The sequence below is a fragment of the Micromys minutus genome (assembly GCF_963924665.1).
Source record: "Micromys minutus genome assembly, chromosome: 13".
Lineage (NCBI taxonomy): Eukaryota > Metazoa > Chordata > Mammalia > Rodentia > Muridae > Micromys > Micromys minutus.
This window is the reverse complement of record NC_137982.1, coordinates 3,135,800-3,149,039: the sequence shown is the minus strand read 5'-3', so window position 1 is coordinate 3,149,039 and position 13,240 is coordinate 3,135,800. Positions and strand designations below refer to the sequence as shown.

Below are 13,240 nucleotides of genomic sequence, written 5' to 3'. Positions count from 1 at the left end.
ACAGCTAAGCTCCCTCTGTTCCTTCCAGGTCCCACTTAATGTTCCATCCATTTGGATTACTCTTCCACATCAGTTACTCATGAATCTTTCCTGTCGCCACCTTCAATTATGTGTTTAAATGTCCCCCTTGTGCAAGTGATTCTGACAATTTCATTTAATCCTCAACCAAGTTGTGCCTATTGTTGCTTGTTCCATTTAGAGCTTCCTCTTGGCACATGCTACACTTGTAATAATACACAATTAAAGAATCAGGAGACAGGAGCCCACAGTAGACTTAACAGGGTTAGTTAACACAACAGACGCTTAACAATACAACTAAACCCTCAAGTAGTGTCTCTAACTCACCTTCCAGATGGCTGGTTGAACATTGGTGTCAGGAAAATGTTACCTTGGGCAAGACACATGTCAGTTCTCATTTTGTTTTTAGACTCATTGGATCCTTCCACAATCATATGATTCCCCACATAGAAAATTCACCTTGTAATCCTAAATCTAAAGTTGGAACTTCCTGAATTGTATTGTATACAGGGGATCTCTTCACTTGTTTAGTTCTTTAGAGAGTTTAGTATTCCATGGTAGAAATAACAAGGGTTGCAGATTATTTGTAGAGGCACTTCATGTGCATAAGAAAGAATTTTCTGACAGTTCTTACCCTGAATCTCATGAAATGACTTTTCAGCCATGGTTGGTTGAAATGACGCTGAATTTTTCTACTTCAATTGTTAAAATGATGGCTTATTTTTTAAAAGACAGAATTTAATGTAACTGAGGCTAGCCTAAAACTCAGTATGAATCTGAGGCTGGAACTGAATTCCTGATCCTCCCGCCTCTACCTTCCAAGTGTTGGGATTGTGTACTACCAAACTCCATGTTCATGCAATCAGGAACTTTCTTAATCAGCTGTAGTAATTCATAGCAATCTGTTCTCCACAAGAATGTGTTGCCAGAAACAGAAAAGGAATTCGGGTATCAGAAGTGGGAGCTACGGTCTGTGATAGATATACTCTTCAAAAACTGCAAGAGTACCAAGGGGCCTGGCCATCCACCACTAAATCCAGGAGCTATCTCTTATACTGACCCACCTATGCCTCAAACTAAGTTTATTCTATGACTAAGTACAGTATTTAAAGAGATACTGGAGAGATTGCATATCCATTAAGAGCATTTATTGCTCCTATAGAAGACCTGGGTTCCATTCACAGTATGCACATGGCAACTTACAAGTGTAGCTGACTTCCAGGGGAATCTGATGCTTTCTTCTAAACCCTTCTTCTAGCTGGTAACCACATGGGGCACATACATACACGTAGGAAAAAGACTTACACATATAAAATAAATAAAGAAATACTGTTTAGGGAGACAATCTCTAGCACACACATTGCTGCTGATCTTCCAGGTGCTACCGATACTCATATCAGACAAGTCCCCAGGAGTTTTAGATACATCTTTTTTTCTGAGTTATCTTGACGTCAACTTGACACCGGTCAGAAGTATTTGGGAAGATAAAATTTCAACAGAAAAAAAAAGAATCACAAGTTTGACCTGTAGAGAAGCCTGTGGTATATTTTTCTTAACTGCTTATTGATGTGGGAGTGTCTAGCTCACTATAGGTATTGCCATGCTGGGCTGGCCATCATGGGTGTAGTAAGAAAACTGACAGAGCAAGCCATAGGAGGAAGCCAGTAGGCAGCATTCCTACATGGCTTAAGCATCATCTCCTGCCCTGGATGATGGATTATGAACTCGAAACACTTTCCTCTCCATGTTGGACATGGTGTTTTATCACAGATATACAAACTTAACTAAGATGCACCTCACATGCCTCCTGCCTGGTATCGTTTTTGGTGCTATCAAATGTCTGTCTGCTAAAGATGTGTGGATAGAAAGTTATATAATGAGACACACTGTGACCTAGTGCAGCTTCCAAGATGAGAATTTTAAAGGCCTTTTTCTTTTTTTCTTGTTCACTTGTGTGTTTATTTATTTTGATGAGGTTAAAAGGGCAAAAAGCAGATCTGAAGGGACAAGGAGATGAGCAGGACTGGGATGCATGATGTGAAATTCACGAAGAATCAATAAAAAGTTTTTTTTTAAGTCTTATGCTGTAATGATGGGTAAAGTTCAGGCTTTGCCTTTTGTAGTGAGGTACCTAAGAATTAGAAGAATAGAAAAGATGTCACCAAGCTGAGGTTATAAGTCAAGAGAAGTGAGGGACATGACCCAAAGCAATGAAGAGTTACAGAGCTTGGGATCCCTGCAGGAACTGCAACCAGAAAGAAAGGGGAGGCATAAAGAAATATGCTTTAGAACATGGAAGTAACATGGGCCAGGAAAAATTTTCTCTTATGTCCAAACACCTTTCTAAGATTTACCCAGAGCCAATCACATTCAATTGTCCTTGTGATTTCTGAGAGCATCTATGAGCAGAAGACCTCAACTTCCTGTTTTACTACTTTTCCTCCCAGGGATGCCTGCAATCTCCCTTTTCTTCATCTCCTTATGGTAGAATTCATCATTTTAACTTAAAAGGTGTCTATGAGCATAATTGCAGAACTTGATAGAATTCAGTCAACTGGGACAGAGGGGCAGTTGGGTGCATGATGGGGAGAGCACCTTTGCCTCTTGCTTGTCAGGGTAGGGGGAAGTTCAGGGCAATAAACTTCTATTGAACCAGGAGAAGAAAATAACACTCACAGAAGGAAAACTTTGACATAAGCAAATATGCATAAACTCACATAAATTCATATACGTATTCACATGCATATTTAAACACTTCTGTTCAAGCCAGTTGGATCCAGCTAGCAAACATTTTCACAATTACATACCCTTTACAAACATCCACACTTACACATGCATTTGGAGCAAAAGAACTCACTCATTCTGGGGGGGAAATGAGTTTCAATCTTTATTGCATAGAGAAAGAAAATGCTTCTTCTACCCTTTTAATGCTGAATGAATTAAATTCAAGTTTATAAGAAAGAAAGCTTTATTCCTTTTAATAAGACTAACCCTGTCTTGTTATTTAAAAAGACCCGTTTTGTCTCATGGAAGGAGAAGCCTGCCTGCCCCCTCTCCTCTCTCTGTAGCTTCTTTTTTTTCTCTTTCCCTCTGCATTCTCCTTCTAATCTTGTTCTCCCCTCCTCTGATGGTACAATAATTCTCTTACCCTCAATGCCCAATGCTCTGCCTTTACTTTTAAGTTCTTGGTTCACTTCTGTCTAAAAAGTTCTCTTGCATTCTGACTAAAAAATTATGCTCAGTTCTGTTCCAAAAAGTTCTGTTCAGATTTGTCTAAAAGGTTCTCCTCAGCTCAATTCTGACCCTTCTCTTTGTCTTCAGAATACATCTTTCTAAATACATGATCACTTGGTAAAAGGTTTATCACAATAATATGCACAGGGTTTGGGACGAGGGTTAAAGTACATGCTTATTTGGTGCATATGATTCCATGTTCATAGCATAAGCTATGAACTATGCCTCCAAAACTGAGTCAAACAACACACCACGTGGTGGGCTCAAACACCAGCCTGGAATCTTCCCACATGCTGCTCCATGCTGCTTTGAAGATGCTGCATAATTGCATGGATGCTGAAATCCTCTGCTATTCAAAGAAGCAGGCAAAGTCCTGTTGCTCAGAGAGCTAAAAGCAAAGCTGTAAGTCTTTTGTAATTAAAAAAATATAAAAAATAATGTGCATTAAGATGTCAATAGGAGCTCTCCACCAAGCCATGCTGTCCTGATCAGCCTGCTATTCCAGTGGAGTCTCTGTTCTCCTGCCACCTTTCCTCCCACTTTTGTCAGACCAGAGAGTCCTGAACTATACAAGTTGTCCTGAGCCGACTGCTAGCCCAAGGGGAACCTCCAACCACTTGCCACCTCTCCTCTCCCCTTCACTGGACCTGTAGCTCTTTTTTAAGTTCTTTCTTTATTTATTTATAATTGAACAACTTTATTTTAAAAAACAAAGATAAACGTACAAATTTTAATCATTTTTGCATAAAAGTATATGGATAAGTTTTTGTCAGTACTTGTTTTTTTTTAAAGCTTTGATAATATGCATTAAAATTTTACTAGTTACAATGAGCATAAAGTACATGTAAAACAAGATGTAACCTGGAAATAGTCAAAATTTTCTTGGCGTGTAAAGATTAAGCATAATGGATGTTCATTTTCTTTCTTTCTTTCTTTCTTTCTTTCTTTCTTTCTTTTTTCTTTTTTTTTTTTTTTTGGCCTTTGATTTTCTTGAACTTCACATAGTCTATGAGTTGTTTCTGGGGTGTTCAAAGCTTGCTGGGGTTAGTATCCAAATATCAGTGACTGCATATTATGTCTGTCCTTTTGTGACTGGGTTACCTCACTCAGGATGATATTCTCTAGATGCATCCATTTTCTTAAGAATTTCATAAAGTCATTGTTTCTGATAGCTGAGTAGTACTCCATTGTGTAAATATACCACAATTTTTGTATTCATTCATCTACTGAAGGACATCTGGGTTTTTTTCAGCTTCTGGCTATTATAAATAGGGCTTCTGTGAACATTATGGTGCATGTGTCTTTGTTGTATGTTGGAGTTTCTCTGGAGTATATGCCCATAAGTGGAATAACTGGGTCTTCAGGTAGTACTATGTCCAATTTTCTGAGGAATCGCTAGACTGATTTCCAGAGTGGCTGTACCAGTTTACAACCCCATCAACAGTGTAGAAGTATTCCTCTTTCTCTGCATCCTTGCCAGCATCTGCCATTTTTGATCTTAGCCATTCTGGTTGGTGTGAGGTGGAATCTCAGGGTTGTTTTGATTTGCATTTCCCTGATGGCTAAAGATGTCCAGCACTTCCTTAGATGCTTCTCAGCCATTCGGTATTTCTCAATTGAGAACTTTTTGTTTAGCTCTGTACCCCATTTTTAATAGAGTTGTTTGGTTCTCTGGTGTCTAAGTTCTTGAATTCTTTGTACACCTTGGATATTAGGCCTCTGTCAGATGTGGGGTTGGTAAAGATCTTTCCCCAATATGTTGGCTGCTATTTTGTTTTCTTGGCAGTGTCCTTAGCCTTACAGAAACTTTGCAATCTCATTAAGTTCCATTTGTCAATTTTAAAATCGGGTTATTTTTTTTCTCTGGGATCTAACTTCTTGAATTCTTTGTATATATTGGATGTGAGCCCTCTATTGGATGTAGGATTGGTAAATATCTTTCCCCAATCAGTTGCTAGCCATTTTATCCTATTAACTATTTCCTTTGCTTTACAGAAGCTTTTCAATAAACAAATTGAAGTCCCATTTGTTTATTGTTGATCTCGAGTGTAAGCCATTGGTCTTCTGTTCAGAAAAGCCATGGGTTTGAAGCTTTCCCTCACTTTCTTTTCTATTAGCTTCAGTGTATCTGGGTTTATGTGTCAGTCCTTGATCCACTTGAACTTGAGCTTTGTACAGGGAGATAAGAACGAATCAATTTGTATTGTACATGTTGACTGCCAGTTGGACCAGCACCAATTGTTAAAAATGCTGGTTTTTTCCACTGCATGGTTTTAGCTTCTTTGTCAATGATCAAGTGACCACAGGTCTGTAGGTTCATTTCTGGGTCTTCACTTCTATTCCATTGTTCTGTCTATCTCTGTACCAATATAATGCAGTTTTTATGACTATCGCTCTGTAGTACAGCTTGAGGTCAGGATTGGTGATTCCCCCAGATGTTCTTTTATTGTTGAGTATAGGTTTTCCTTTTCTGGTTTTTGTTGTTGTCGTTGTTATTCCAAAATGAATTTGAGAATTGCCTTTTCTAACTCTATGAAGAATTGGGTTGGAATTTTGATTAGGATTGCATTGAATCTGTAGATTGCTTTTGGCAAGATAAGCTTGTGAGATCTTTCAATCTTCTGAGGTCTTCAATTTTTTTCAGAGACTTGAAGTTCTTGTTGTGTAAATCTTTTACTTGTTTGGTAAGAGTCGCCTCAAGATATTTTATATTATTTGTGACTATTTTGAAGGGTGTTATTTCCCATTTCCCTAACTTCTTTCTCAGCCCATTTATCCTTTGACTAGAGGAAGGCAAATAGTGATATTTTGATTGCTTCCTTTCAAATTGGTAACCCTTTGACCTCTGTTTGTTGTTGAATTGCACTAGATAGGTCTTCAAGTACTATATTGAAAAGGTAAGGAGAAAGTAGGAATCTTTGTCTAGTCAGTGATTTTAGTGGGATTGCTTAAAGTTTTTCTTCATTTAGTTTTATGTTGAGTACTGGTTTGCTGTATATTAATTTTTACTATGTTTAGGTATGGGCCTTGAATTTCTGTTCTTTCCAATACTTTTGCCATAAGGGGTGTTGAATTTTGTCAAATGCTTTCTCAGCATCTAGTGAGATGATCATGTGGGTTTTTGTGTTTATTTTGTTTATATAGTAAATTATGTTGATGAATTTCCATATATTGGACCATCCTCATATCCCTTGGATGAAGGCTATTTGATCACGATGGATGATTGTTGTACTATGTTCTTAAATGTGACTTGCAAGAATTTTATTGAGTATTTTTGCATCAGTGTTTATAAAAGAAAATTGGTCTGAAGTTCTCTTTATTTGTTGGGTCTTTGTGTGGTTTAGATACAAAGCTTAAGTCCAAGTAGACCAATGACCTCCATATCGAACCAGATACCCTGAAATTAATAGAAGAAAAAGTGGGGGAACAGCCTCTAACCCTTGGGAACAGGAGAAAATTTCCTGAACAGAATACCAATGGTTTATGCTCAAGATCAACAATAGACAAATGGGACCTCATCAAATTGTAAAGCTTCTACAAGGCAAAGGACATTGTCAATAGGATAAAATGGTAACCAACAGATTGGGAAAAGACCATTTTACATTCTATAAAGGCTAATATCCAATATATACAAAGAACTCAAGAAATTAGACTTCAGAGAATCAAATAACCCTGTTAAAAATGGGGTACAGAGCTAAACAACAAATTCTCAACTAAGGAACATCGAGTGGCCGAAAAGCACCTAAAGAAACATCCTTAGTCATCAGGGATGTGCAAATCAAAAGAACCCCGAGATTTCACATCACACATCTCAGAATGGCTAAGATCAAAAACTCAGGTGACAACAGATTCTGGAGAGGATGTGGTGAAAGAGGAACACTCCTGTACTCTTCGTGGGATTGTAAGCTGGTACAACCACTCTGGAAATCAGTCTGATGGTTCCTCAGAAAATTGGACATAGGACCCAGCTATACTAGTCCTGGGCATATACACAAAAGATGCTTCAACATATAACAGAGACACATGTTCTACTATATTCATAGTGGCCTTGTTTATAGTAACCACTGGAAAGAACACAGATGTCCTTCAACAGAAGAATGGATACAGAAAATGTATATTTACACAATGGAGGACTAATTAGCTATTAAAAACATGACATCATGAAATTATTAGGCAAATGGATGGAAATAGAAAATATCATCTTCTGCTACATATGTTTCTGGAACCATGGGTCCCTCCGTGTGTATTCTTTGGTAGGTGGTTTAGTCTGTAAGAGTTCTGGGGGGTGTTCTGGTTGATATTGTTGTTCTTCCTATGGGGTTGTAAACCCCTTCAGCTCCTTCAGTCCTTTTTCTAATTCCTCCACTGGAGACTCAATTCTCTTTCCAGTAGTTCACTGAGAGCATCCGACCCTGTATTTCTCAGGCTCTGGCCTACTTTTTCTTCTACTAGTTTCAGTGTATCTGGTTTTATGTGAAGGTCCTTGATCCACTTGTACCTGAGAATTGTACAAGGAGATAAGAATGGATTGATGTACATTTCTGTAGGCTTCTTGTATGTTTATGGGCATCTTTCAGTTAGGAATGTCTTCTTGTACAATTTTGTTGAAGATATTTACTGGTTCTTTAATTTGGGAATCTTTACTCTCATCTATACCTTTTATCCTCAGATTTGATCTTCTCATTGTGTCCTAGATTTCCTAGATGTTTTGGGTTAGGAGCTTTTTGCATTTTGCATTTTCTTTGAGTGTTATGTCAATGTTTTCTATGGTATCTTCTGCACCCGAGATTCTCTCTTTTATCTCTTGTATTCAAGTTATTCTTTTTTACCTCTATGTTGAAATCTAATACTTTTGTGAAAATGTTTATTCATTCTTAGAGTTTCCCACAGGAGTCTTTAATGACAACATCAAATACTGATGCTTTGACTTCTTTATTTATATTCTTTTATCTCTTTTTTTGTGTTGTTGACTCAGCAGTACATTCTACCAGCATCTTTTGCCTTCTCCTGAGACTTGGAGGCACAGTTTTTCTATCAATTGCAGAAGTGTTCAGATACAAGAGCCTGAGAGAAACCCAAGGTAAAATGAACATAAACACAGAAATATACACACAGATACACATGGTTTTCACTCAAATTCCCTCTCACATGAACACACACACACACACACACACACAGAAACAGAGATGTACATACACACACACATGATACAGTTAAAGATATGCATGCACACACACTAATATGTTCACACAGAGAAATAGACATACATAAAAACAATGTGTATACTCCACCAACACAGGCACAGGCACAGACACTGACACTAAAAAATAGGCATACACTTGACCATAGAGAGAGAAATAGACTTGCGCACTCTTACATATAGCTGCTCAACATCACATGCAGATGTGAACATATACATACTTACTGGAACACATCTCCAAAAAGCCAGACATGATTTTCTGTGGAGTGAAAAAGAAGGGAGAAGGAAAAAGTGGGGACCCCCAAGAGTCTTCAGTCCATGGTCTGACTCCGAATTTCTCTTGGAGTGTGGAGAAAGGAAAGGCAGTCTACTTAAGAAAAGGTGAATTGGATTTGGAACATTGTTGAAGCCCAGATGCTGGGAGGCTAGGAGACAACAATAAGGTTGTGGATGGAAGGCAGTCTTCAGAGTCCTTCATAGTCTAATGCAGCACAGAAGAGAGGGCATAGGAGTAAAGGGGCTGGAGAAACAGGGTGCAGCTCAGATCTCAGGTTGCTTTGGCTGGAGAACACGGTTTGTCCAGTATTACAATGTGGAGAGGAAAGGGTATTGTGACTATATTTGAATATGGGAGTTCTGAGAAAATGCAGAGGCATGTGAGTGCTCTTCCACGGTGGGAATGTTGCCTGACCTTGGGAAGGTGGGCAGACAAGAGCCCTGGTTTACCTTCTGGCTCTGGGTTCTCCAGCAGAATTTCTGGTTCTGATAACACATCCACCTCCCTAACAGGCTTCCTTTGGGTGAGTGATGGCAGATCAGGGTGTGTCCTGCAGACAGTCTCAGCCCATATCAGCACTGTTAATTCACCTCTGCCCAAGCTTCAAGTGAGGTTAGGAGGCAGGGCACTGTTTGAACCCCACATTCTTGGCTTCTCATTTATTATTGTGTCTAAGTCACAAAGAGGTCCAAATAAAACAGTGCAGCCAGTGCACAGTATGTGTGGAGCCTTGTGCAGGTGTGATGGGAGTGTCTGGCATCTGTTATAAAATAAATGTGCTTCACAGAGGGCAGGTAGACAGAGGCACCTTGGCGACCATGATGCTGTTCCTGCTGACCATAGGCCTCACTGTGCACTCTGCAGGATGCTTTATTAATCAGGACAAGTGTGCCCAAACAGACAAGGTGAGATCTTTGCATGGACTAAATGTGTGAACCAGGATTTTAGAATCATGATTCTGAACTTGATGATACTCTCGGTTTGTTGATGGACACTGGTAGGCTACCTCTTATTATTTTCCAAGATCTGCCATCCAATATGATATTTTCTTTCATTTTTTTTCTGCAAGGCAGATAATGAGCAATGAAGCGTCTGTCTGGTCATTCTGCCACATAGAGACCAACTGCCACTAATGTGGGGAGAGCATTAATGACTCCCTCCTTAATGAGTAGTCCTTGACAGTGGAAAGATGCAGTGAGAGGATGCTAGGAGCAGGGAATGCACAGCTAGGGTGGCTATGGCCAAGTAGACCTTTTTCTATTCTTCCCCTCAGCCTTATATAATAGGTGACATTTTCTGTTTCTTTTGAGTGGTTTGTTTGGGCATATGGCCATATGCGCTCTCAGGAATAGCATCTCTCAGGAGATCTCTGCCTTACCTCTCTAAAACAACCTGCCAGTGATCCATCCAGAGAGTCTGGACAGGACCGTTTAGCACACACTGGGATATTTCCCAAACTTCTCATCTGCCTCCACTTCACCTTCAAAACCTTTTGCCTGACACCCGCCCCTTCATGTCCTCATCAGTGTTGATTTCTCCCATCTAGCTTTTAGGGCATTGGTACATAATTCGTTGGGCGGGAAATCTTCCTCTTCCAGAAGCAAAACTGAGAAGCCCACTGCCACCCTTTGTCTTTGCCAAAAACAAAATTGGCTACTTGGAGTTCAGGATGAATATCTCGTGAGTACCTGCCCTCAGTCTTTTTGCCCCTCCTCCTTTTTTTTTTTTTTTTTTTTTTTTTTTTTTTTTTTTTTTGCTTCATCAGCTCTGCACCTATCTGTACTTATGTTTCCATACTAGTGTGGCATGGAGAACAACAATAGGGGAACACATGGTTTGTGGGAAGCCTGGGACTGTGGCTAGCTTTTATAATACATATACACATACACATCGTGTGGTGAAGGGCTGAGCTCACCTGACTGTTGCGCACTGAGCAGTGGATTGAGATGGGGCAGGTATGAAGAAAAGCATCACACTTCTGCTCTATGTCCAGGAAACCCATTGGGTGTGTTGAGTTCAAGATGGCCTTGAATGAAGCAAAGGACTTTCCTTGCTTCTTCACTGCATGTAAGTGCTTACATTTATATCACTTCATTTTACAGACTCTTCTGAGGAATACATTACAGCTACAAGTCTTGTTCTTTGTCTGCAGGGATGTGGCACTATGTGGGCATAAAGTTCCTTGGAGGGGAAAACTTTGGCGTAGCCTACTTAAACAGTATAACCAATGGTGTTCCCCAGAAGATGGCAATGCTCATGGGTACGTCCTTCCATAGCTCATCTATGTTGATGTTGGTATGACTTCCTGGGGCACTGGTACAGAGCTGCTTGCTACTTCCTTCTCCTTGCCTGTGAGTTATTGCTATGGTTTCCGGCTCTTGGCGATACTTGTTAGCCTTAAAATTTATATGACCACTACTGTTGTCTAAAACCTTCATCCAAGCACATCCACCCATTCTGAATGCCCGTTCTTCACTCTCAGTCAGACTTTGGTATGCCTGTGCACTGAGTAAAAATGTAGGCAGGGTCCTTTGTCATTGGGTATATTGCTTGTCCACTGGAGACCAGTGCATTCATCATGATAGGAGGACTGGATTCCAGTGATTAATGCCATGACACCAGAGCCTCATTCAGTACCCTGTTGTTTACAAGATTCTTCTCTATGGCCATATGTTCTGAGATCCTGAAGTCCACAGCTCGTCACCAGTTTTTTAAAAAAAGGCAGAGACCAATAAGTTAAGGAAGACTTGGGTTTTAGTTTTGGTGAGTGCTTGGGAGTTAAAACTTGAAATTTCCTTCTCTTTTACTTGGATGGACTAGAAATAGCAGTGTTGGCTATGAGGCTAGCAGTACTTTCTCTGCTATTTACATTAAAACTCATATACCTGACATATTACACAACAGCAACATGCAACGCTTGGCCCTGCTGAGCATGCCTGCTACCCAAACACATCCCCAGAACTCTTCCTCACCAGCTAGCACAGCCAAAAACATGCTTCAGATTAAATTTGAAACTCTTTCCCAAAAAGGTAATGTGTAGAATCCTACTATCATCTTCTAAACAGTGTATGGACATTTATAGTTTCTCTCTCTCTCTCTCTCTCTCTCTCTCTCTCTCTCTCACACACACACACACACACACACACACACACACAGAGAGAGAGAGAGAGAGAGAGAGAGAGAGAGAGAGAGAGAGAGAGAGAGAGAGAGAGAGAGACCCCTAAGACCAAAACCTAAGCATGTAGAGACTGAACTGACAGACAGACCAGTCATCAGTCACATTACTGGAAAAATAGCTCTTCTGGTTCAAATTCCCAAGGTCTCTCTCTCCACATTCTGGACACTGCCATACCTATGGAATGTAGACAACTCTAAAGTATCAAATGAGATGAATATCGGTTCTTCATCTGCCACTAACACCCTCTGAGACCTTATCCTCTTCTTGATCCCTGAAGGTTTTCATAAACTCCAAAACACTGCCAAAAAAATTTCACATTACTTTCCCCCAGGATCTTTCCTATCAAGGTCTTCTGGGCTCTCCTCCTGCTCTGATTAACATTCCTGTGTATGTTCATTTCCTTCTCCTGCCCTCAACCTCATTATCCTATTTAGGCTGTACATGCATAAGATTTTAACAAGGGTTCGGAAGGTGTCTCAACCTAGACATGGAAACATAAGCAGAAACACTATTGGCCTTAACTTCGCATTGTGTTCAAGGACTCCAGGGGCCATGGGCTCTCCAAAACTTAGTATCTCTAGCTGCTTACCTACTGTGGTTATATAAAATATTCTGGGTAAAGGATGATACAAGCAATCTTCTTTAATGTGTATTTTGGAGGCATAAGTTTTATTACAGAGGGCCTTCTTGTAGGATGGTGTCCATCTAACAGGAAGAAGTGGCCTGCATCCTTCTCAGGGAGCTTTTTGTGAAAGCACCCCATCTGTTGCTTGAATCTGCCTATGTCACAGAAGTTCTCCAAGGAGCATGTGAGTGAACACTGAGAGAGTAATTTCCACTTAATTTTTGCCATCCTCACCTGGCCTGCAGGTCGTCGTAACTATACTGCAGACTCAACATTACTCATGGATTTTGAAGAACTTGTGAACGAAATAGCCCTGAACAAAACAAGCATCATCAACCCTCCTTATGACGGTATTTAAAAAGCTTTTTCCTAATTTACCTCCCCTTCTATTCATGATTTTCTACAAGCCAGTGGCCATGTCAATACCCTACAATCTAATTGCTTTTCTCTGGGTCTACATATAGATTCCTGTGAACTCGACAAAAAGTCCTAGTGCAGAGATGAATTCCTGCAGTGACTATGCATGAACCTGGCACTGAGAACTTTCTCCATCTGCAGCAGCAGTCAGATTTCCTGGTGCCATGAGAGGACAGGGTCTCCTACCCACACCTACCCCTCCTTACTCTTTTGTTTTCAATAAAGGTGGCAAATAGATCCAGGCTCTATGTGTCAAGAATGATTCATTTGACTCCAGTTCTCTGCTAAGCA

At 40.0% G+C, this 13,240-nt stretch overlaps 1 protein-coding gene across 1 annotated transcript; it reads left to right on the top strand.

Annotated features, from left to right (window-relative positions):
- Positions 1–9,472: 9,472 nt before the first annotated feature.
- On the top strand, positions 9,473–13,025 carry LOC308428797 (uncharacterized protein; the record flags this gene model as incomplete). Its single annotated transcript, XM_080927372.1, has 6 exons — positions 9,473–9,634; positions 10,276–10,409; positions 10,723–10,796; positions 10,882–10,989; positions 12,778–12,882; positions 12,997–13,025. The coding sequence occupies 6 exons, from the start codon at positions 9,473–9,475 to the stop codon at positions 13,023–13,025; spliced, it is 612 nt and encodes a 203-aa protein (XP_080783498.1).
- Positions 13,026–13,240: the final 215 nt, after the last annotated feature.